General features: G+C 55.6%; 1 protein-coding gene across 1 annotated transcript in view; it reads left to right on the top strand.

Moving 5' to 3' along the window:
• GRK5 (G protein-coupled receptor kinase 5) overlaps positions 1-23,395 on the top strand; it is a 185,386-nt gene that overhangs the window by 65,019 nt on the left and 96,972 nt on the right. The window contains exon 2 of the mRNA XM_045569276.1: positions 14,770-14,865. Coding sequence (XP_045425232.1) covers positions 14,770-14,865 — 96 coding nt within the window. The remainder of the gene's footprint in view (positions 1-14,769; positions 14,866-23,395) is intronic.

Raw genomic sequence — 23,395 nt, 5'->3', positions numbered from 1 at the left:
AAGTTTTTACAAGAGTTGGCAAATATGTTTTTAAAGTTGAGAGGTGTGCAGGAAGTGGGCCTGCAAGGAAGGAGACTGTAAATACTCTTTTTTGGAGGGGGCAAAAATTGACATTTAGTTTATTTGAAGACTGGTGTGTTACCTTCTAAAGGACTAGCCACGGGGTTCGACCCTCAATGTGGGGTCACACTGCCAGCGCCTGCTCACAGACCAGAGTGTGTCTCCTAAGAGGCAAGAGCATGGGTGGTAAGACGTGGGGAGCAATCTGGGTAGTGTGGGTGTGCGGGGTGGCAAGGGGGCACCCCGGTCTGGAGAGAGGCATTGATGTGCAGCTGGTAAAGGGCAGAGGTTGCCCTCTCTGCGCCCTACACACTGGCCCCGCTTAGAAACACACAGTCCTGGGAAAGAAGACAAGGTTCCCATAGTTTCCCCCCAATTTAGGGTAAACTAGGACTTTGGAGATTATCTCACTTGCCTTTTATTTCCAACAGATCAATAGCACTGTGTTTTAATAGACTCACCCTTCTATTGATATCTTGACCTAGAGGTTTACAAAAGACTTCCAGACAATTTTAGGGGGGGTACACTTTTTATTGGGGTGTACCGTCTGTATAGAAAAGTGCAGAAACCATAAACATACCGCTGGGTGGGTCTTCACAAAGCACACGCCGGGGGGACCCTAGCCACAGAACAGAGCACCACCAGCACCCCAGGAACCCCCTTCCAGGCCCCGTGTGCCCTGGGGGATTCCAACACCGGGGTCAGCTTCGCCCGCGTGTGCCCTCCGTGTGAATGGAGCCACACCGCGCTCGCCCTTTTGCGCCCGGCTGCTGTCATTCGCCGCTGTCTGGGACTCAGCCGTGGTGACATAGTTGCAGTTCATCCTCGCTGCTGCCTCGGCTTCCCTGGTCTTCCCGTGTACTGGGTATTCGCAGCAACCCACTTTCTAACGCTGTCATTATCCGTGTTGCTGCTGTCCTGCTCAGACTGAACCCAGCTAGAAGCCCTGCAGTGGGGCGGCTGTCCCAGGCACCTTGTCTCAGCCTGCCACTTTGAGGCGGAAACATACAGGCAAAGGTGCCTGCTGTGTCCTCAAAACCTGCCGACGGTGCCCCGCTGGGCAGGCCTGTCTGCTGTCGGGCCGTGAATCCCACTCCCGCGTAACCTGGATGAAGCCACTGCTTGTCCCGTGCTCCAGCTGCTCCTCTTGGCTTTTTAAATGGGATATTGTCACCAGGGACACCCACGCTGCCATCACCCTCCCACTGCTGCACCAAACTGTGTTCATAACTCTGGGTAATTTTTTCTGGGCCCTAACGGTCACATGCCCTCCCGCCTCCTGGCACAATTCTGTCTGGAATTGTGTTGCTCTGGGAGCTGAGAGTGACGTCCCAGATGGGGGTGTGTTACCCACTCCACAGAGGTGGCTCTGCGACACTCCCCATTCCATAGCTGCTGAGGATGTGACTTGATCTTTCTGAGGTTATTTGTCCTCTGCCTTAGAAATTGCCAGTGGCCATCTCTGGTCCTACTGAAGGCCCTGCCTCTCCTTTCGAGTTCCTTTGACTGTGCTTCCTGACCAATCAAGTCCTGGGCTTTCCAAATTCCCACTGCTGTTTTTGCTGTTTATCTAATAACCCTAAACAGCAAACATGTAACCTGTATAGCATGTCCCCCCGCCCGTGTCAGTGGCAGACGTTACTAATCAAGCATGGGACTCCTGCCCATCGAGTTCCAGAACTCTCAGATGCCACTGCCAGCTTCTTGGAGTTCACATACTTAATCTTTTTGCCGTTGTAGCACAAGATGGTACAAGCAGAATCCCACTTTCTGTCAAGGAGACTTGATTTCTTATGAAAGGGCCCAGATGAAGGAAAGACGCATTTTTAAGCATTTGTTAGTTTCCTGGACTTTTCCGCTTTGCATGTGGGGTGGCAGGGAGCGTGTGCAGGGGCGTGTCTTACCAGTGGGAATTCTTAACACAGGACTCCACATTCCTTCTGGTGTCATTTGCTGCTTCCAGAATCACACTTTCAGGAGACTTGAAACTAGTAAAATAAGTAACTGGGCTTCCTCCCAGCCTGTTGAGGTCTCACAATCATACTTGTTAGCGGAGTCCTCAGAATATATCCAGGATAAAAATGTGACTTTGTGCAAGTCCCCAGTTTGGAACAGAGTCACTTTCTGCTTCCTGGGTGACACTAGGTGGCAGGAGGAGCCCAAGGGCAGGGGGCACTCTTCCCGTGTCCAGGTGAGGGCTCCTTGCCCTACGTGTTTATTTCCAAAGTAGAGCCCCGGGCTCACCGGAGCAGCTCCCGCCTCGCCTCGGTTCACAGGAGTCGGCTGTTCTTCCTCTTCCCAGGCGGCGTCAGGCAGAGGGTGGGGCCGGAGGCCCCTGGGACAGTGGCGACTCCTCCCTCAGCCTGTGTTGCTACCTGCTCCCCAGCGCACCTTGTTATTACAGCTGGGCTGGCTGGGTGCATCAGGCCTCATGCCAGCCTACCTGGTGGTTTCAAACCAGACTTAATCAAAATGTAAATACTTCTTGGGGCCAGAAAGCAGAACCATCCAGGTGTTTGAGCAGAGGCTGCAGAGCCTGGGAGCTGCAGGAAAGGGTGAAGACCTGCTGGGTTCTTTCCACACACAGGTCTGGGGTTCCCGGGGCTGCTCTGCCAGGGCCTGTGGAGGAGCCGCTGTCCACAGGGTGACCAACAGCCCCCCCACCCTGTACCCCCTCACCAATGCCCCCCCACTGCTGCACATCTGCATATGCAATGCTGTCACTGGGGCTAAGGTGGTTCTGGTGAGGCATCTGCTCCCCTCCTTCCGTGACCACCCTCCTCTTCACTGTCCCCCCCCCCAAGTCAGTGAAAGAAGGTAGTTTAGAGGTTGCTGGATCCAATCCTTGACATTTTACAGAGGGAGACCTCCAGGCTCAGAGAGGGTCTGTGACCCTCCCGAGCTTGCACCATGAGTAGCGGATGGACGCGTGTATTCATGGAGGGCTAACTGTGTGTCCAGCATTGCTCTAGGGTCAGCAGTGACCAAGGCAGACAAGGGCTCTGCACTGAGGGAAGGGCTGGATGGGCTGAGAGTGAAACAGGAAATAAACAAGATCATGTTATATTTATGAATCATCTATACGTGTATGAGCGGATAATCTCTGATGGTGATGAAGGCTCTGGTTGCTGAGTTGCAGCCGGGTTAGATGGGAGAATGAGACAGACTCAGTGTACATGGAGGTGTTGCCTTAGATGGGGCCTGGGGAGCCTCAGGGTATGTGTGGGGCTCACATGAGTCGAGACACAGCTGTCAGAAAAGAGCCAGCAAGGGACAATGGGCAGGAGGCACGGCAGGGGCACAGGCTAGGCGGTGGCCATGTGTGTCCAGAGTGGCGTGTGCCAGGTCATGGTGGGGAGTGAGGCGCGAGGCGGGGGGAAATCTTGGAGGTTTAAAGTGAGAGAATTGCATGATTTGATTTGGCTTTGAATAACTAACTGGCTGCCGGGTGGGGATGGTTTGAAGGCGGCAAGAAGGGAGGTAGGAGAGTGAGGAGGCTGGTCCAGGTGAGGATGCTGGCCTGGTCCACGTGGCAGCTGTAGGAACAGAGGGAGGGACAGACTCAGGGGTGGACTCAGTGGATGGACGGTAGGGGAGGGAATGAAGGGTCCAGGGCGTCTCCTGGGTTTGGGGCTCGGCCAGGGCTCCCGCAATCCACTCATCTCCCTTCACATGGTGTCCCCTCCCAGCCAGACCCAGGGTCCTTGCTGACCCTAGAGGGCCAGCGTGGTGCTGACCCCGCAGACTTCTGTGCTCCGCCTGGAGGGGCTGACTCTCCTGCCCTTCTGGATCCAGAGGGCGGAAGGGTGTGGTGTTTCCTGGAACTGGGGATATAGGATCACTCAGAGTTTGGGCTTCGTCCAGACTGTGTTTAGTGACTCAGCAAAAATCCTAGAGACATGCTGGAGAGGCAGCTTTGGGCAGCCCTGCTGATGGGCCAGGACAGCGGATGAGACCGTGGAGGAAGGAAACCGCCATGTTGAACGTGGAGGGGATGGAGGGTAGAAGCGTCCTGCTGAACGGCTGGTCCTTGGTGACAGCAACAATGTGACCTCAGAGACAGCCACTGTCTCCTGAGCCTGGCACGCATGTGCCTTCCAGGCATTTTCACAGTCACGGAGGCCCAGAGTGGGGGTGTCCGACCCAAACCGAGGTCACACAGTGAGGGAAGGAAGCAGGGACCAGCTGACATTTTGAGTCCAGAGCACCTTTTCTTGGCCCTGAATGTGGGTCTTCGGAGTCTCTCGTTGAGATTCCTTCTGCTGACGTCTCCTGGGGAAAGATGTGTTGTGTCTGCCCCTGGCCCTGAGCCTGGCGGGTGGGTGAGAGATTGTGGCCAGGGCTGCGGCACCTGCAGGTGCTTCCTGCAGACGTCCTGCTGGGGAGCACTCCCCCCTCCCCCGGCTGTAGCATCCTCCAGCATCTCCTGGGTGCAGGGTGTTGGGGGGCCAGGGGGACCCTTATTTGGGCCTGTCCATACCAGGCAGTGGTTAGAACTACTGGGGGGTTGCTTAAGAAAATGCAATACAAACTGCGGGACTCACTTCTCCTCCCTGGGCCTCTGTCCCCAGCTGTTCAGTGAGGGGCAGGGTTTGGGTGGTCACCACGGTCCCTTCCAGCTCTGATATCCATTCGTTTTGAGTCTGCTGCCCTCATTCATTGAGCTTCCTCAGCTGTGCTAAATGCTTTACATGCATCACCTCATCAACTCCTAAATCTATAGGGTTCCAAAGGAGTCAGCTGAAGCTCAGAGAGGTTGAGTAACTTTCCCAGAGTCACACAGCTAGTAAATTACACAGCTGGGATTTGAACTCAGACAGTCTGACCCTAGAGCATGCAGCCTTAGTCACCACTGCGACAGGCTGAATAACAGCCCTCCAAGATGTTGACATCCGAATCCCTGCAACTTGTGAATATATTGTTGCCTACATAGTGAAAGAGACTTTTCAGGTGTGATTAAGTTAAGGCTCTTGAGGTGGGGGCGAAGCTCCTGCATTATCCAGCGGGCCAGATGTAACAATGGGATCCTGGCAAGCAGGCGGCAGAGGGAAATTTGACTATGGAAAAGGAGTTCAGAGTGATGTAGCTTGAGAAAGGCAGGACCAGTGACTGAAGGTTTTGAAGATGGAGGAAGGGCCACAAGCCAAGGAATGCGGGCGGCCTCGAGACGCTGGGAAGGCCAGGAGATGGATCTCCCCTAGAGCCTCCAGAAGGAACCAGCCCTGCCAATGCCTTGGTTTAAGCCTGGTGAATCTGATTTCAGACTTCCGACTTCCAGAACTGTAAGATAATAAATTTGTATTGTGTTTAAGCCTCTCAATTTGCAGGAATTTGTTACTGAAGCAATAGAAAACTAATATAACCATCTTCTCTCCTTGTGGCTGGCTGCCCTTTCTGCGTGCAGATTTGATTTTGAATTCCTAGGGATAAAAACCTAATCTTCCAAACAGCACCCCTGTGGTCATTTTACAATTACGGAAGCATTTTTGAGGAAGATTTTGTAAGCCCAGCTGCCTTGTTGCTGCTTAAGAGTGCAGAGGGGAAGTGGTCACTGGGAACCTGGGGCCCCAACCTAGATGCTGCCCCGTGAGTCTGCCGCTGGGCACCCACCTGTCCAGGAATCGTCCTTGGTCCCCTGGGAGTGGTCACCTATGGCTGGTCTGCACCATGTGCCCAGCACATCTTTGTAGGCTGAGCCAGCATGGTCAGGGCCCAGGCCCTTGCAGGGAACACAGGTGCCCTGGTTCATCTTTGAGTACCAGAGCTGTGCCCACAGCAACTCCTGTTTGGTGGATCAGGGTCAGGTGCCCATCACTGACCAGGCATCTCATGCACGCCCCATTCTGTCCCTGGCCTCAGCTTCCTCGTCTGTGAAATGGGTATCATACTGCAGCCCTGTTGGAGTCGTGCACTCATGGTAGAAGTGGCTGGGAAGGATTCTGCCTGTGGTGGGGGCTCTTGCTGCTGCTTCTGTACAGTTGTCTGTGGGATGTGTGGGCCAGGCTCATGGCCCCCTCAGAATCCTCTCTGGGTCCCCTGACTCCTTCCCGGGAGCAGCCTGCTCTGCCGGGCGTCCCTTTGCCCCAGGCAGCTGAGGGGAAGGTGCATGCAGGAAAGGAGCTGTGGGGAAGTTCCTTTCCTCCGAGTGACCTTGGGCTGGTCTGCCACAGGTGGCTGTGAGGATTAGAGAGGATGGCTGTGTAGGCACAGCTGCTTCCTGTGGTGCTTCCGGGGCCTGGGCCTGGAATTAGAGCCCAGCAACTGTATTGTTTCTGGGGAAGTTCAGCCCTCAGGCAGGGAGCCCTGTGGGGCTTGGGGAATGCTGGCAGGATGGCTTGGCCATCCCCCACCCACCCCCCCACCCGACAAGACAGAGCTGAAGGGCAGGAAGTCCTTCCCGAGGGGGCGGATCTTCCAGAGCCTGTCTGGGAGCTCCCTCCAGGGAGGAGGCCGGGGCTGAGGCCTGGAGGGCTGGTGTCTGGGCTCTTGAGCCGAGCTGGAAACTGGCACCACACCCCTGGAGGGCTGGCACGGGGGTCTGTGTGGCCCCTGAGCAGAGAGGATCCAGCCCAAGGGTTGTCTCCTTTAGGAAGCCTTCCCTGACCCCTAGGCTAGGCCAGTTCCCCCTCCCCTGTGCCCCTACAGCCCCCTCTTCCAGAGCCCATGTCCTCCAGAATCGCTGTCACCTGGGCACGTGTCAGTTCTCTAGGGCAAGGACCATGTGCCAGGGATTCAGAGGGTCCTTGCAGGGTCTGCTGAGTGGATGGGAGGGATTTGGGGGCGGCAGAGCTGAACTCAGGAAGGCCTTGGGAAGGAGGTGTGCTGAGGGACGCAGGGTCCGGTGGGAGTGTTGGGGAGGCTGAGTCAAGGACAGGTAAGGCCCCTTTCAACCCCCAGGTCCTGGGACCCTCACAAGAGGTCAAGGATTAGGGTAGCAAGTAACAGTGACAGTTCACATTTGCTGAGCACCAACTAGTGCTAACCACTTTCTATTCATGATCTCATTTGGTCCCCTGGCAACCTTCTGAAGAGGGTGGTATCTCCCCATTTTACACTTCAAGAATCTGATGCTCAGAGAGGGTAAGCAGCTTGCCCAGGGTCGCACAGCTACAAACATAAAACCGGATATGAACCCTGGCCTGTCTAACTCCAAAGCCCTTAGGAATTTCACTGCACTGCGTGGGTTTTGGAGGAAGCTTGGAAGGGACAGTTCTGGCCTCAGCCCTGCTGCTGTTGGAGGTGAGTAGGGCCCCAGAAAGTGGCTTTACTGGGTCAGGAATTTAAACAGCCTTTAAAGGAAAGAGTTGTTTCTATAGAGATGCGGTCTTGAGCTGCTCTTTAAGGACAAAGTGCCAGTGCTGTAGGACCCAAGGCGAGGCTCTCTGGTCCCGTCCAGGAGCACAAAGAGTGGGATTCCTGTGCCTTCCTCGGGACGTAGCTCAGTAGCTCACAGATTGATTGCAAGGACCAGAGGACTCATCAGCTGAGCTTCTCGTCTGTGTTGGAGGAGGCCACACAGGGAGCAGGAATCACCGGGCCCTCTGGGGGTCTGCTCACCACGGAGGCGGTGAGGAGGGTGGTGTCAGGATGGCACCGTGGTGTTTGGCCCAAGTGGCCAGGGGATGGTGGTGCCATTGGCTGAGATGGGGAGACCTTGAGCGGAGCATGTTTGGGGTAAAGGTAGCTAGGAATCAGGAGCTCTTTTCTGGACTCCGGTTTGGGAGACTTCATCTCTGCATCGGGGACCCTTCCCTCTGTGGTGTGCTTGTTGTGTGCTTCGGTGGCTTCAGACTTTGGGGGAACCTTCTTAGAGCCCAGCTCCCATCTGTCCCTCGAGCTAACTCCGTGTCATCCTCATGGACTGCGTGTTAAGAACCAGACGTTCTTAGGTTCAAATCCCAGCTCAGCCCCTGGGCCAGCAACTTGTCCTCTCTGGGCTTATTTCCTCATCTACAAAATAAATCTCCTTTGCCGTGTTGTCGTGAGGCTCAGAGATCACGGAGGTGAAGCCCTTAGGTCAGGGCTTTGCTCATCCTGAGCATTTCGTGCCACAGACTCCCCCGGCCTGCGCCTACGCAGCTATGTCCACATCACAGCTCTCCCAGACACCGGCAGATTTTGACTGGGAAGGATTTCTAAAGAGTCTGTTCAGCTTGTTTTAAGTAGGTGATGCAAAACTTCTGGGGAGAGCAGAAGTAATCATTACTCACAGGGAAATGCAAATATTTTTATGAATATCTTATGAAAAATTGGGGAATTTTTCCTGAGCAAATAGTCTTGTTTATTTCTCCAACAAAATAGCCACAGTTGCGAGGCAGGGGCCGACCTACCTGCCAGGGGCTTAGCTCAGGGTCGCTCACCTCCCTTTCCCCCACTTTCTCTCCTCCTTCAACCAGAGCAAACAGACTGAAGACAAAAGTGACCAAATTTGGGCTTTGCTGAGAGAAGGGGATTACTCTTGTAGTGAAATGTCAATTTTTGTGGCCAGACTTTCTCAACTGTGAAAACCAGTGTGGGCAAAAGCACAGTAAGCACAAAAGTACATTTAAAAAATTATTTTCCTTGGAAAGGCCGTTTTTAAGAAGGTCAATAGTGTTTGCAAGAGGACTGGGGTCTGCTTTCTGTTGAAGAAAATGTCCTAAAGAGACGCAGAGGAAGTTTTGACTGAGGCCCAAAATAAGAAAAAAGAAAAAGAAGAGAGAAAAAAAAAAAGAGAGAGACGCAGAGGAAGGCTGGGGGGAAGGGCGGCGGGCGCTGGGATGGGAGCAGGAGGGCTTGCAGTCGGGTTAGCAGCCCACACCCTGCCAGGCACAGTGCAAGAGCTTTGAGCACATTCTGCAATCCACCTTTGCAAAGGGCATTTGGTTATTATGCCAGGTAGGAAACTGTGGCTCAGAGAGGTTGGGGAAGTGGCCTGTGGCCACTCAGCTTGTGGGCAGAGGAGTCAGCAGTCCAACCCTGCCCGTCTGCTGCAAGCCCTGCTCTTTCTTCCCTGCCATCCTAGAAGAAGGGGCTCCTGGTCCAGGGTCAGGATAACCGGCAGTGAAGTGGGAAGAGACACACCCAGGGCAGGGCTGGGAGGCTGTGTATGTCCTACCCCTCGCTGGGAAGGTGGCTGTGTTCCCATTTTCAGGGAGCAAAATGGAGGCTCAGAGAAGCCCATAGTGTGCAGCGTGGCTCTAAGTCCATTTGGAAGCCATCTCTTCCCTTCTGGCCCTGCCTGCCCGACTGTTTATCCATCCATTCATCACAGATTGAGTGAGCGCTTACTGTGTCCTAGCACCGTTCTAGGTCTTGGGAGACAGCAGGGAACGGAGCAGAGAGCCCTGCCCTGCCTGTGAAGTCTACATCCCAGTGCAAGGAGGGGCAGCGGCAGCCGTGAGCAGAGAGCAGGATAACTGGGTCCGCCATGCAGAATGCTGCAAAGTGAATGTGCAGTGGGAATCAAACATTGCAAGTAAAAGAAAGAGGGATTAGAGAGTGAAGCAGCAACTGGGGCAGATTGTGGTATTAAGAAGGGTGATCAGAGCGTTTTAACACTTTTGAGTGATGGAAATGTTTTGGAGCCGCATGAAGGTGGTAGAAGCATGCCATTGAATTGTTCACTCCGATATGGTTAATTTTGTGCTATGTGAATTTCACTTCAATAAATTATTTTTTAAAAAGGATTCAGCCCCATGGAAAAGTGAGAGCTGTGCAGAAACCTAAAGGAGGCGAATGTGTTGACCCTGAGGCTGTTTGCTCCCATGGAGAAGGAAGAGGGTTCCAGACAGAGGGAATAAGACAGGCTGTGCCTCGCAGAGCCAAATGCAGCTGCGGCCTGTTTTTGTAAATAAAGTTTTATTGGAATGCAGCCATGCCCATTTGCTTACATTTTATCTATGTGACCTAGGCCCTGTCTGGCCCTTTACAGAAGAAATGTACTGACTCCTGAGCTATAGCCCAGTCGTCAGGTGGGAACAGCCTGGGGGGCGGAGGGAAGAGTGCGCTGCAGTGAGTGCAGGTGAGAGGGGGAGGGGTGAGGTCAGAGAGAGAGTGGGGCCAAATCATGGGCCCATGCATGACAGCCCCTCGCGGCGCTGGAACAGGCGCAGACATCATGCTGGTCGGGAAGTTGTGTGTGTGTGTGTTTGGTGTGGGGGGTGTAGGGGAGAGACATGGCTGAACTTTTGAGTCAGAAGTCAGAAGACCTAGGCTTGAGACCCGCTGTTTGTCCCTTACCAGCTCTGTGTCCAGTTCTCTCATCCACACGTAGCCTGGTGGTGGTGGTGGTGATGATTATGATGGTTGTGATGGTGGTGGCGATGGTCGTGGTGGCAATGGCTAGATTTAGTGGAACCTGTGCTGTGCCAGGTACTGTGCACGTGTGGTGTAATCCTTAACACAGCAATGCAAAGTGAGTAGCAATGTCTTAGTTTGCAGGAGAAAACACTGAGTGACTTAAGTAAGGGCCACACAACTGGTACGTGGCAGGGCTCAGATAATGCTGCAGTGACACCCCTTATATTGCAGTGAAGAGGCCAAGAGGCAGTGGACATGGAAGTCCCTGGTAAAATGCAGCTGTCACTTGGGAGGCAGCCTTTGGCGGGAGGTGGCTCAGCCTGAGCACTGCACTCACCATGAGGGTTTCCCAGGAAGGACTGTCCCCAGCCTCTCCTCCTCCCCCAGGTGCTCCTCCCTCAGGCTCAGAGTCCTGGCAGGGCCTGTCTCCGTGTCCCCATGGTGACCAGCTCCTGGGCCTGCTGTTGGTTTTGGTTTTCCTCATTTGAGGTTGTGGAATCCTTCTGGCTGTGGCTGAGGTTTCTCTGCTCTAGAAACCCCATCTGTGGTGTGGCCGTGAGGTGGGGCCTGGAGGTGCTGGAACCTGCCCACAGACCACAGGCCTCACATGCCCTCGCTGCCCCACACGCTCACGCCGTCCGACTGGGAGGTTTCAGGCTCTTGCAGCTGAGAACTGTGGCACCATGGAACCTTCTGGGGTCAGGAGAACTGTGTGTCAGCTCCCCACATCTGGTCCTGTAGAGGGTGGAGCCGCTGGGGGGCTGGGGTGTGCTGACGCTCCTGCTCCCATCCGCCCCCCACGCTTCTGCCCACCCTCCTGGTGGGGCCCTCTGGGGGGATGCAAGCCCCAGACTGAGCAGCCAGGCAGGCTACTGGGGCCTGGAGGGGGCTCCAGCCCCTCCCTTCCTCCCTCCATCCTCCTCCTCCTCGCCTTACTGAGCTTTGGCAGGTTGCTCTCTGCCTGGCTGTGCCCACATCAGAGTGTCAGCCTTTTGAACGGAACCTGGGCTGGCTCCTGTGTGACTTGGGCCCGTTCCTTATGTCTCTGAAGTGGTTCCCCTTATGTAAAAAGGGTCAGTCCCCACCATGTGGTGGTGTCAGGCTGCGGAAAGCACCCTTGACAGGGAGAGGCTCTGTGTGCCTCCCCAGACCTCGCCCCTTCCCTCCCGCTCGCCCCCGGGGCTGACGCCCAGCTAGGAAGGCACTGGACCGCCGGAGACTCCAGGGCCTCAGCTCCTAAGAGCCGGTGCCTCCTGCCCTGAGGAACAGCGGGCCCAGTCACTGCACAAGGGCCACCCTGGGAGGTTCTGGGCCACAGGTGCCTTCGGTGGCCCCTTGTGTTGTTTTCCTCTAAGCATTTTGGTCAGGGGATGGTTATGGGGGAGGGGTCTCCTCCCAGCCCGAGCAGGCAGGCGCGGTGCAGCAGTGGAGAGACCAGGGGTCCAGGGACGATCGAGGCTGGAGTCCCCTCGATTCCGGGGAGCATCCAGGAAAGCCTCGTGAAGGAGTGTGTGCGGAGGCAGAGGCGAGGCCAAGCGCTGGGTGTTTTCAGAAGGTGAGAGCCACAAGGTCAGAGCAAGGCCCTGGCCTGCTGTCTGCCCATCCCTCCCCGCCCCGCCCGCACCGTGGGCTCCCTCATCATTCGCCTCACCTACGGGGGTCTTAAAGAAAAACTCTTGGCAGAAAGGGTTCTGTGCCCTGTCCTGGCATAACCCTCCCGGATCCCAGACGAGGAAACTGAGGCCAGAGGGGCGGTGCTTTCTCCTAACCAAAGGCCCGTCTTCCTTTCGCAGTGGCTGCCAAGTGCACTGGGCCGGAGGGCCCTCACAGGCCTGCAGGCTGGGAGGTGCTGGGCCGGGAGCTGTGACCGCCAGCCTAAGCTTTGGGCTGACTGCTCGAGGGGGCGGCGCTTCCCTGCGGGGTGCACATGTGGACCCACAGGCCGCCTCAATGAGGGCCTCAGCTTGGTGGGGACAGGCTCATCTGCAGGCCACATGTGCTGTCCACGGGGCAGCTGCTGCCCAGCCCCAGCTGATTCCTGCCATGTGGGATGCCTGGCCGTGGGAGGGAGTCCAAAATCTGGATTTGTATGTGAAATCTGCTGATGTTCAAATGTTGGCAATTGGTTCAGCGAACAAGCAGGCAGACAAGCCACGTGTGGGTCAAACCCATGACTCTGCAGGCCTCCGGTCCTGTCGGCGGCTTCTCTGGGAGCTCACAGGTGTGGCCCCCAGCTATAGCGCCGGCCCTGCACTGGTACCGGATGCCGTATCACCCTTGAGGTGTGATGCCAGCTTTCTGTCTGATCCTCTGACAATTTCTCTTGTATTCGGCACACCCAAAGGGGAGATTTGCAGACAGAATAGTGAGGGCAAGAGCCTAGGGTCCGGATTCTGCTCGGCCATTCATGAGCTGTGGGGCCATAGTCAACTTGCTGCTTTCCTCCCCATGCCTCGGTTTCCTCGTCTGTCAAGTGGGATTATAAGCGTTCCCACCTCACAGAGAGAGGATGAAGACTGCGGGAGGGTGCAGGTGAGGGGCTTGGCCCAGCTCAGGGCCAGTAGGAGGGTTTATTCACGTGCAAGTGTGTGTACGCTTGTGTGTGTGTTGGCTCCGGCCGGAGGAAAGAGCAAGTGTGGAGTCAGACAGGCCACCAGCTGGTGAGTTACACAACCTCAGATGTCTGTTTCTTCATCTGTGACATGGGCCCAGTGATTCTTCCTTAAAGAGTCATTCTGAGGATTAAACAAGATCACGTTCAGTTGGCGCCTGGCCATGGCAGGTGTCCAATGTACATTCATCCCATACCTGGGAGTTTGAGGCCTTTGCCATCTGCGGAGACTTGAGAGGAGGGAACTGGGGCTGGTTGAGGACAGGATGAGCAGAGGACAGAGGAATGGACCCGGCGTTCTGTCCTTCCCCCATCAGCTCCCTCTCCTGCTTCTTGGCCACCAGGAGGGGGTCCTGGTCCCATCCTCAGAGGCTGGCCCACTCGCTGACAAGGGCCACAACCTCAGCTTTCCAGGGCAGCTCAGATGACAGTTAGGAATCCCCAGCTCTGCGCCTGCTGCAGAACACACACTACCTCCTATCCCTCCTTTCAGCCCCGAGAGGAAGGTCTTACTGTCCCCAGTTCACCGCCGAGGATACAGGGAGGGCGGGGTGCTTGCTCAGGCTGGCACAGAACGCAGGGAGGCCACAGGGCCACAGCAAGGTGGGGAGCTGGCTGGGCTGGCCTGGGGAGGCCTGGAGCCCATCTACACATGGCACCCCTGGGTTTGCTGGTACAGATGAGGAACCTTGTCCTGCCTAGACCGTTCCCAGGAGGGCCAGAGACTGGAGGGGCTGCACACCCACCCAGAGCAGGGAGCGGGCCGAGGGGGCCAAGGCCCTGCCCAGGATCATGAACGCAGGTAAAGGGCCCTTAAAATCTTGAGGTACTGGGGGACCCAAAAGGCTGCTAAGGAGCACGGTGGAGGTAGGGGTAGATGATAGCCACATAGCACAGAGCACCAGGTCCAAGGACCAAGCACTGGTGGGCTCAGGGACACTTGGGCACAAAGTCGACCCCCCCTCCCCGCCTGCCCCGCTGCTGTTTGCACGCCTGAGTGCTCTGCCGTGTGTCCCCCAGGAGTGGCGAGGAAGACGGGAAGGCTGCGTACACACCTCAGCTCCGCGTGCTCATCACTCGTGCCTGTTCGTTCCACACTTTCATTCCATGTGCGTGTTCATTGTGTGTGTACATTACGTGTGTTCCTTACACATGCATGTTGTTTATGTGTGCATGTTCATTACTTGTGTGCGCTGGGGAGGACAGAGGCAGGACGAGCCCTCAGGAGTCCTTCCTTCCAGCCTTGAGCAGTGCACCCTCAGACTCTGGGGTTTGCAGGGAGGGAGAAGAAGGGGGTACCCAAGATGAGTGGAAATGGAAGTCTGTGTCCCCCAACATCTGGCCTCCGTTGGGGAAGGGGACTTTCCACAGGAAATGAGGACAAATGAGGGCAGCGTGGGGGCTGCAGTCCACTAGATTCCCAAGCCCAAAGGGAGCATTATGGTAACAGGCCTGGTGGCTGCTTCAGGAAGGCCGTGGTCCAGCCTGGGGGTAGAGACCCGACAGCATGCGGGCTGCACAGCAGTGGGAATGCCATGCCGAGGAGGAACAGGGACACCTGGCGTGGGGCGTGGGTGGGGCACAGGGGAGCCCAGGACGCCCTGCTATCTGCGGGGAGAGGGGCACCCAGGACTGGGCAGGGGACTTTCAGGCTTGGGGCCGGCCTGGGAGGAAATGCGTGTGTGTCTTGGGCTGTCCCCGCTGTCTCAGCCCAGGAAGCTGGTGGACAGGCTCCCTGGGAAGGGGGGGGGCAGGCTCTGAGCCTTGGCCAACACCAGCGTCAGCTCAGCCCGACATCTTTCTCCCCATCTCTGCAGGGGGCGGAGGAAAGCGCAAAGGGAAAAGCAAGAAGTGGAAGGAAATCCTGAAGTTCCCTCACGTTAGCCAGTGTGAAGACCTCCGAAGGACCATAGGTAAGCTGTCCCGCCCGGGGGGAGCGCGGAGCTGGTTCACTGCGAAGCCATCTGTGCAGTGAGTCAAAGACACATCGGGTGACACAGTAGCACAAAGCAGGCAGGCGCTCCAGGCTGACGTCTCTGCTAACTGACATAAGGAAATAACCAGCACTCACTGAATACTTGCTGTGCACTGGGCAGAATTATCTCCTCCCAATTACCCTTTGAGGTAGGAGCTGTTATTTTACTCTGCCTTTCAGATGGGGAAACTGAGGCACAGAGTGGTTCCATAACTGGCCAAAGTTGCACAGCTCGTGGGAGGGCGGTGGAGGTGGGCCAGGTCCAGCACTGAGCCCCGTTCTCCACCCTTCCTGGAGCCTGGGGGCCCTGCCCTTGGGAAGCAGCCCCAGGTTTGGGAGCTGGGGGGGGTGGTGAGCATCAGGGCCCCCTCCCTCTCGCAGGGGATGTCTGTGCTCGTCCAGGAGCCACCCAGCTCGGCACAGCCCGGTGCCCTTCTCCAGCACCCCGTGCCGGGCACCTCCGCAGTGCCAGGGGGCTTGTCTCCTGTGGGATCAGCATAGCCAAACATGCCAGCGGGTCTGTCCCAGCCCACTCGGGACATGGCTTGGGGAGGAGGCCGGGGTGACTGGGCGAGGCTCCTGGAGGCAGGCACGGGGGGTCCCCCATTCTGGGAGGCACTGGCCCTTCTCCCTGTGCCTTGTGTGGAGGCTCCTCTTCTGCTTGTTGCTGTTGGGGGACAGGGGTGTGCTGAGCACATTCTGTAAGACTGACCCGTGGGGACCGGACACACCATGCTCTGTTCCCCAGAACTCCGCAGGCCCGGCTGTTCTGGGGACTTCTGCCCAGGGCTGTGGGTGAGCTGCCCCGCGCCTGCCTTGGAATATGAAGCCACTCATGACTGTTTATTTGGCTTTCCTGAGTGGCATCTCCACATGGCCAGGCCAGGTGGGACTTATGGGCCATCCCAGGCTTACTTGGTCCTGGCGCCGGCCGCTTGGACACCCCAGACACCCTGGGAGCACCTCTGTGAGGGCGGGCAGCGGCTATTGGCCCCGTGTGCCCCATGCAGAGCGAGAGTCACCTCGTTGGTGTTTATGAAATAGAGGAAGCTGCCTGCACACACCCATCGAAGGCAGACGTGAGCTGGTGAAGCAAGGAGATGCTAAAGGACCTTGGGGGAAAAAGCCCTCAAGACCCACCTTCCGTCCTTACAGTCCCCGCCAGGTGAGTCCCTGGGGTGTTCTCAGGGCCGAGAGTGGCACTGGCCTGTGGGATCAGGGACTCTGGATCCAGGCAGACATAGATCCAGATCCCACGCTCTCTACTGGCCACATGGCAACCTATTTAATCTTGCTGAGCCTCAGTTTCCCCAGCTGTAACACAGTGACCATGAACCCAGCCACAGGGTGGTGGAGTGGACTGAGGGAGACCGTGTGTGTGAGGGACATGACTGGAGCCTCCTCGGGAGCGCTGGGACCGGCTCTCCTCAGTACTCAGCCTGCTTTCTGGAATTCCCACCAGCCACCCCCGTGCTTGGGCCCTGCTGTGTGGGGGCCTTGCATGTCCTTGTTCACTCTGCCAGAAGCACGTGGGCGGGAGGGGCTTGGGGAGGAGAAGAGGGGCGTGCTGGGGAGGGTCACGCATGGATGATTCACAGGGGACCTTCTGAGAGGGGAGACAGGAGAGCCCTGTTACCTCCCAGGGGTTGTTTTGTTCTTTGTACTAACCCAGGCTTAGAGAGAATGGGGCCTGGGGTAGGGCTGCGGGGGCCTCAGTTGCCACGGTTTCCCCATATCCCTGGGGGCCCAGCAAGGTCCCTGCTCCTGGGTAGCCCAGCCTTTGTCATTTCTACCTTGGGCAAGCGAGTCTCCTGGCCACCTGAATGCCTTTCCCGGATGCCGAGCCCAGCTTTTCCCCAACAGAGGGCTGTCACCTTGTTCCCCATTTGCCATGGGCCGCAGGGAACATCTTACACTCATTTCCAGGGCCAAAGGGCTGCTGTGAGAGACCTTGCTGAGGGGTTGGCTTGGAGGAGAGAGCTTGAAATAGGAGTAAGTCATCCGCAAAGTGGGGACTGAGAGGGGCAGGGCAACCGCACGGCCGAGCTCGCCGGAGCGGGTGTGGCCTGCGAAGCCCACACTTGGGGAGCCGTTTGCTTCCCGGCCACAGCTAAGCTGTCTGCAGGGGGTCGTGCCACAAATGCCACGTGGGGCACAGGCAGGTCTGAGGGCCACTTCCCTGGAGAAGCCTCTTTTGACCTGTGAATTTAAATTAGTTCCTGGCCAGGGTGTCTCAGAGCCTCCCGTCCTCTTCTGCCGGACACGTTTTCTCAGCCTCTGTTTGGTGCGTATTTGCCCAGCCCAGTGTGAAGGACCCTGGGAGGGAGTTAGAGCTGGTAAAGTCCCCACTGTGTCATCGGTGCCTGGCTTACAGGAGGGGCGCAATAGGCGAGAATTGGGTGAATGAGTGAAGGAAAGAATGAACGAGGAGGGATGAGTAAGTGAACGCTGAACTTAGGAAGTGTTTCCGATAAACAGAAGAGCGTTGAGAGTCCCTGCCATGTAGAGCGTTCCTGTATCTGCCATCCAGATTAAAAAATCTTAATATTTTGCTTTATTTGATTGATGTGTTTCTTTAAAATTTGAAATATGAAGTATAAGACTTGCAGTTCCAGACAAGAGGGAGTAGGTGCATTGTTCCCTGTCCTTGCCACTAAGGACAAAAACCCTGCACATTACGCGTAAAACAAACACAAGGAGATTCTGAAAGCTGAAGAGAGGAAAGCAGCCTGGCTGGGGACCTCGGGACGTGAGGAATGACACCACAGAGAGCTCCCTGGCTTTTCTTGTTTGCCTCCCTTGTAGCCTAGAGTAGGTGCTGGAGAAACTCATAGCCTGAAATGCCAATGAATGCAGACAAAAAACATCCACTTCCCCCCAAAACAGCCCGTTCTCTAGCCAGAGGCCCTGCAAAGGGGCAGCTGAGCTGAACTGGGACGTGGCAGACACAGCCGGCTACTCCAGAACCGTCTGCCACGTCTCTGCTGCAGTTCACGCCAGCAACGTGGACACCCACTCTCTTTCTTCTCCTTAACTGTGTCTTAGCTCGGCTGCTGTCACAGATGACCACAGACTGGGCGGCTTACACAGCAGACGTTTACTCCTCTTGGTTCTGGGGGCTGGGATGTCCAGGATCAAGACGCTGGCAGATCCGGTGTCTGAGGAGGGCTCGCTTCCTGGTGTGCGGGTGGCCGTCTCCTTGAATCCTTGTGTGGTGGAGAGGCAGAGGAAGCAGGCTGTCTCCTGTCTCTTCTTATCAGGACACTAATCCCATCCGCGAGGACTCCACCCTCATGACCAAATCACCTCCCCAAGGCCCCCTTCCAGACACCCTCACACTGGGGTGTAGGCTTCAGCCAGGAGTTAGGGGCAAAGACCTTCAGTCCATGGCAACCTGGTTCCAGCCTCAAAGCCCGGTGCACCCTGGCTCTCCACTTCTCTCCTCCTCGGAGACTTTGAGGTGAACTAGCCCTGCCAAGGCCTGGTGCTCCTCCTGGGCCCCTCCTTCCAAACCAAGACCCTCAGATCCCCTCACCCGAGCCTCAAGAGCTTCCTAGTGTTGCCCCAGGAGCACCTGAGAGTCCCTCACCTTCCGGTCTGCCTGGCCCCACCCTGTTCACTTCTGGTACGGGGGCCTGGGAGCACAGGGCTCGGCTCTGTGCGTGGACCTCACCCCACGGCCCCATCCCCCCTGCCCCTCTGTGTCCATCAACAGGGCTCTCAGCACGCCCGCTCCCTGGGCGGGTGTGAGGAACGTGCCTGGTGGCGCGTGGGAATGGCTTCTTCTGTCCCACTAGAGGGTACTGAAAAGACTGCGGCGAATGCTGTGTGACAGAGGCTGGAGAGGACAGGAAGGCCGGCGGGAACCAAGGGCTGCAGCTTGTGGCCGCGGAGCTCGGGCCTTTCCGACTGTTTACAGCCTGTCACTGAGGTGTTTGCCCAGCCTCTGCTGGGGTCCCGCTGGGAAGCTTTCTTAAGTAAAACTCTCATTTCTTTTCTAGACCAATACACAAACCAAACAGTGGCCAATGCCACATTTATTTTTCTTGTGGACACATGAGCTCACTCTCTGAGGCTCTTTGGGAGGATGTCCCGGGGCAGGCTTTGTGCCAAGGTGACAGGGCCCCTCGGGTGTGGGGTGGTGGGGTGGGATGGCTCTCGATCAGAGCGAAGGGCAGAACCCAGGAGGACCCCGGGACGCCGCCCCCTCTGGGCTGTCGAGAACAGTGGTCGGTTAAACCCACGGCCTTCTCCTGCCGTCCGCGCTGCCCAGCCCCACCCGGCTGCCAGGGTGACTCTGAAACCTGAAAACTGCAGCCTGTGAATCATTCCCCTCCTGAAGCCGCTCCAGCAGTTTTCCATCCCATGCGGAATAAAACCCAGACGCCTCACCGTGGCTTATAGACACTCGGCCATCAGGTGAAGCCCGTGGAAAACCCCTTCTCAGAGTAACACTTTCATATATAAAATAGAATACACAGGGTTACAAAGGAAGCCGGTTCTTTTCAAATAAAGGTATTAAAAATTTGTGATGTAAAACATATGCCCTTCTTCATTAATACTTTAAGTAGCAGGGTATAACAGCTGGTCCAACAGCTGTTGTAATTTTGAGTCTGTAGTGAGCACAAGGGAGACTTGCAGGTGTCTGCAGCAGGTGTGATGAGAATGGATCTGCGGTTTCTGTCAGTGGCGCATCCTGGGTGTCGCTAACATCACCGCGGGTTCTGTCTATGTTCATGGCTGGAGGAAGTGCCAAGTGTCAGTTAGAGGCTGGGGCAAAGAAAGATGACATTTCTCTCCAGCCCAGCGCGTGGACCCCTGGCCCCGCCCACACCCTCCTGGCCCCGCCCATGCCCCCTGGCCCCGCCCATACCCTCCTGGCCGTGCTTCTCCTTCCCGGCTCAGCCCCCGCCCCCCAGCCACGGCTGCACTGTTCACCTTTCTGTTCTTTGCACACCGAAAGCTTGTCCCCAGCCCGGAGCCTACACACCTGCTGTTCCCTCCACCTGGAACATTCTACCCCACACTGTTTTCCAGGGTCTCAGCCCAGATATCATCTCCACGGAGAAGCCTTCTGAAAAGGAGCCATACCCTCCATCTGATGGCGTCCTTTCCCACAGGCTGTTTATTTGATGTTCTTAGCCCATGACTCCCTCTGAAGTCGTCTTCTGTTTCGTTGGCGTGGGTATTTTGTCTCCCACACTGGACTGGATGTTCTAAGAGCGACCGGGTCTTGCTGGTTTGTGCTAGAGCAGTGCCTGGCACGTGAGAGGGGCTCATTCGACACTGGGTGAACGGAGGGGTGAAGGAGGTGAAATATTTGAAGTGAGGCTCTTTCAAAAAAATCCGTGACGTGTTTGCGGTACCCAAATTTAACCTTGGCCTATGGTTTAAACTAAAACTAATAATAGCCTCCTCACCCTAGGAGACATTTGAGAAAGCATCTACCCTCACCCCACCCTCGCACCCCTGTCCTCCTTATGGTGTGGATGGGCTGCTCGGCACAATCACACGACTCGGCCACAGTCTGGTGTCCCCTGCGTGCGGAGGGTGAGCGGGTGGCTCCTGGCCCAGGCCAGCTTCCCCTAAAGCTGTAGTTTGAGTCCTTATCACAGTTATGCGAGGTTTTCACAGACTCCTCAGCTCAAGGAACTGGAGAGCGTCGTGTCCAACCACCCATTTCACAGGTGGGTAGATAGACCCCAAGAGGAGAGTGACCTGTCCAGGACAATCTGGTCCCCTGGTCTGGAGCCCAAGCTTTTCACTCCCTGGCATCGTATTGACTTGTACACATTTTGCACATAGCCCCAGCTGGTACCCAAAGCAGGAGAGTCGTCACATGCACAAAGGGGCAGACGTTTCCGTCTCTTTCTGTGTTGTATCTTATAAGTACGTGCTGCACATTCATTTGCTTATTCAGCAAGTGCTCATTGAGCACTTACTGTGTGCGACCCACGGGGGAACAGAGCTGATCCCTGCTGCCCTGGAGGTCATTCATGGCCGAGCCTGGGAGACTGAAATAAAGATGGGGTAACAGATGGAAAAAGCTCCGTGATGGTGAGGAACAGGTGGCTGAGCTGGAGAGCAGTGGCGAACTTCCTGGAGGAAGTGGCATCCCTCTGCACCTCCCAGGGCATCTTTCTGTGTGAGTTCCCCGAGGTCCTGGACTCTCCGTGGCTGGCACCGTGAGTGGATGGGTGGATGTTCCCTCCTCTTCAGTCTGCAAACCAGAACTGTGATTGGCAGCGATGAGTATTAAGACAGAGATTCCTTGCCACATGCGTGTGCTTCCCATGTGGGCCCAAGGCACGAGCTCGCTGATTTTCAACAGGTCTGGCAGAGGGCAGACAGACTGTGAGAGGAGAAGGGGTTCTCTAGTGTCTGCTCTGTGAAACGTCAAATAATGACATTATTAGTTAATAGGCTAATTGTCCGTGTAAGATAATTAGGGGAGCCCAAATCAAAGAAGTTCTCAGAATGTCTAAAACTTGGAAGGCTGGAACGTCATCGTGAAGATAAAAGATTGTTGAGGTCTGCAAATATTTCTCAGTGACGCAGAAAGGTCTGTTGGGCAAAAGTGTGGCACTTTTATTTATTTAGCTTAGGCTCATTGCGTACTTTATTCTTTCATTAAAAAAAAAAAAAAAAAAGCCTGAGGAGGCTTGAGTGAAAGAGTTGATTATTCCACTGTTTGGCAATATTTCTGTAGGAACTGTCCAAAAGCTATATAATAAATCAGGTCCCCCTCCTCACCCCCGGCAGGACTGACGTTTATGAGGAGCCTGTTCGCAGCGAGTAGCTGCCGCATCTGGTGTGCCACTGCAGTGCCCCGAGCCCTCGCGGGCGGGTGGGGGGCTGGGCGGCTGTGGAAGAGCCTCCTGCCAGGGCCTTAACTCCTTGCAGGAGCAGAAGCTCTGGGCTCTGGGGAATTCCTAGAGGAAGCTACAGAATCTTAACATGGAAAAAACCCGAAAACAATGTAAAGACTGCCTTGAACTAGCCTAGTACTCAGTTATTCACCGACACTGCCCATGCTCTTTATTCTTTCTTTCTTCTTTATGTTAATTTACATATAGTTTTAGACAGGATCTCACCATGTTGCCCAGGCTGGAATTGAACTAGCTGCCGCCTCAGCCTTCCAATGAGCTGGGACTGCAGGCATGCGCCACTGCACCCGGCTGCCTGTGTTCTTTAAACCAGAAATTGGTTAACAGATACTTGTTGAGCTCCTACTATGTGCAAGGCATTGTTGCAGGTTCTAAGCTGTATCACTGGCCACCCCTGAGAAGCAGTGAGGTCTAGTGGAAGGATCTTGGTCATTGCCCTCAAGGTCAAATGGTGGTACTGCTGCTCCCAGTCCTGTGTGACCTTAAGCAAGTGGCTTAATTTCTCTGGGTTGCAGTTTCTTTGTCTATAAACTAGAGAGGCTAATACCAATCTCAAGAACCACTGGGAGGGCCAGCAGAGTATTGCATAAGTGCCATAATTGTCATTACTGTCGTCGTCCTTATCCTCACGGTGGTAGTGGTTTGAGGGCAGAGGTTGAGGACCCTTTGAGAGGGCTTTAGAGCTTCTCAGAGCAGCTGAATTGGGTCCAAATGATGAATGAGGCCAGCTATTCCTGTGCTGACGTGAAGTGGGTCCAATGTCCCTGGGACCCTTGTCTGGAGTCATCTGAATCCTACTCTTCCTTGAGCACCCACCTCCAACTTCCCCCTCCTGGAAGCCCACCCTGATCCTTGTAGCCATCAGTGCCGCCTCCTCCCCTCTACCCCACAGCTCACCCAGGGAAGCTGAGAGCATCTCATTCTGCCCAGACCCGTGCTCTGGGCTGGTGGGTTTCTTTGAAAGGACATATATATGTTCTGGAAGGCTGCAGCCCAGACTCCTAACAATGCTTACCCTGGGGAGGGAATGGAAGTCAGAGGGGACATTAACTTTATCTGTAAGGTCATTTTAAAAAAAGAGAATGAATTGGCATATCATTTCTGTAATTAAAAATTAAATGAATAAAGATTGGATCCACTGCCTGATTCCACAGTGGGGCAGAGAGAATGGTGACACTGTTTCCCTCTTCCCTTGTTGACTTTGTGTCCCTTGATGAGACTGTGGGCCTCAAGAGGACAATCAGAGTCTCACATGTCTTTGTGACCCAGTCCCCTTCAGGCCCGCTGGGCCGGCACACGAGCTCTTGATTTCATTGTCAGGGAAACCAAGTCTCTCTGCAGACGTCATTGCCGTCCTTGGGGTGATAAGGGCGCGTCACATCCGTTGTTCTGCCACCTAGCCGTGCTCCGATAAGGCACAGCATCTGCTCGCCCTTGGAGGGTGAGATAAATTTAAACGTGGTGGATTTGGAACGTCAGGTGACCTGTTTGCAGCTGGAGGTCTCAGAAGGGAGAGGGTGGCCTGGCATAGCTGCCTATTCTTTTCTGAGTGTTGTTCCACCACCCTCGAAGGCAAGGGCA

Source organism: Lemur catta, chromosome 14, assembly GCF_020740605.2.
Source record: "Lemur catta isolate mLemCat1 chromosome 14, mLemCat1.pri, whole genome shotgun sequence".
NCBI lineage: Eukaryota > Metazoa > Chordata > Mammalia > Primates > Lemuridae > Lemur > Lemur catta.
The sequence above is the reverse complement of the archived record's forward strand: the minus strand, read 5'-3'. Positions and strand labels throughout refer to the sequence as shown.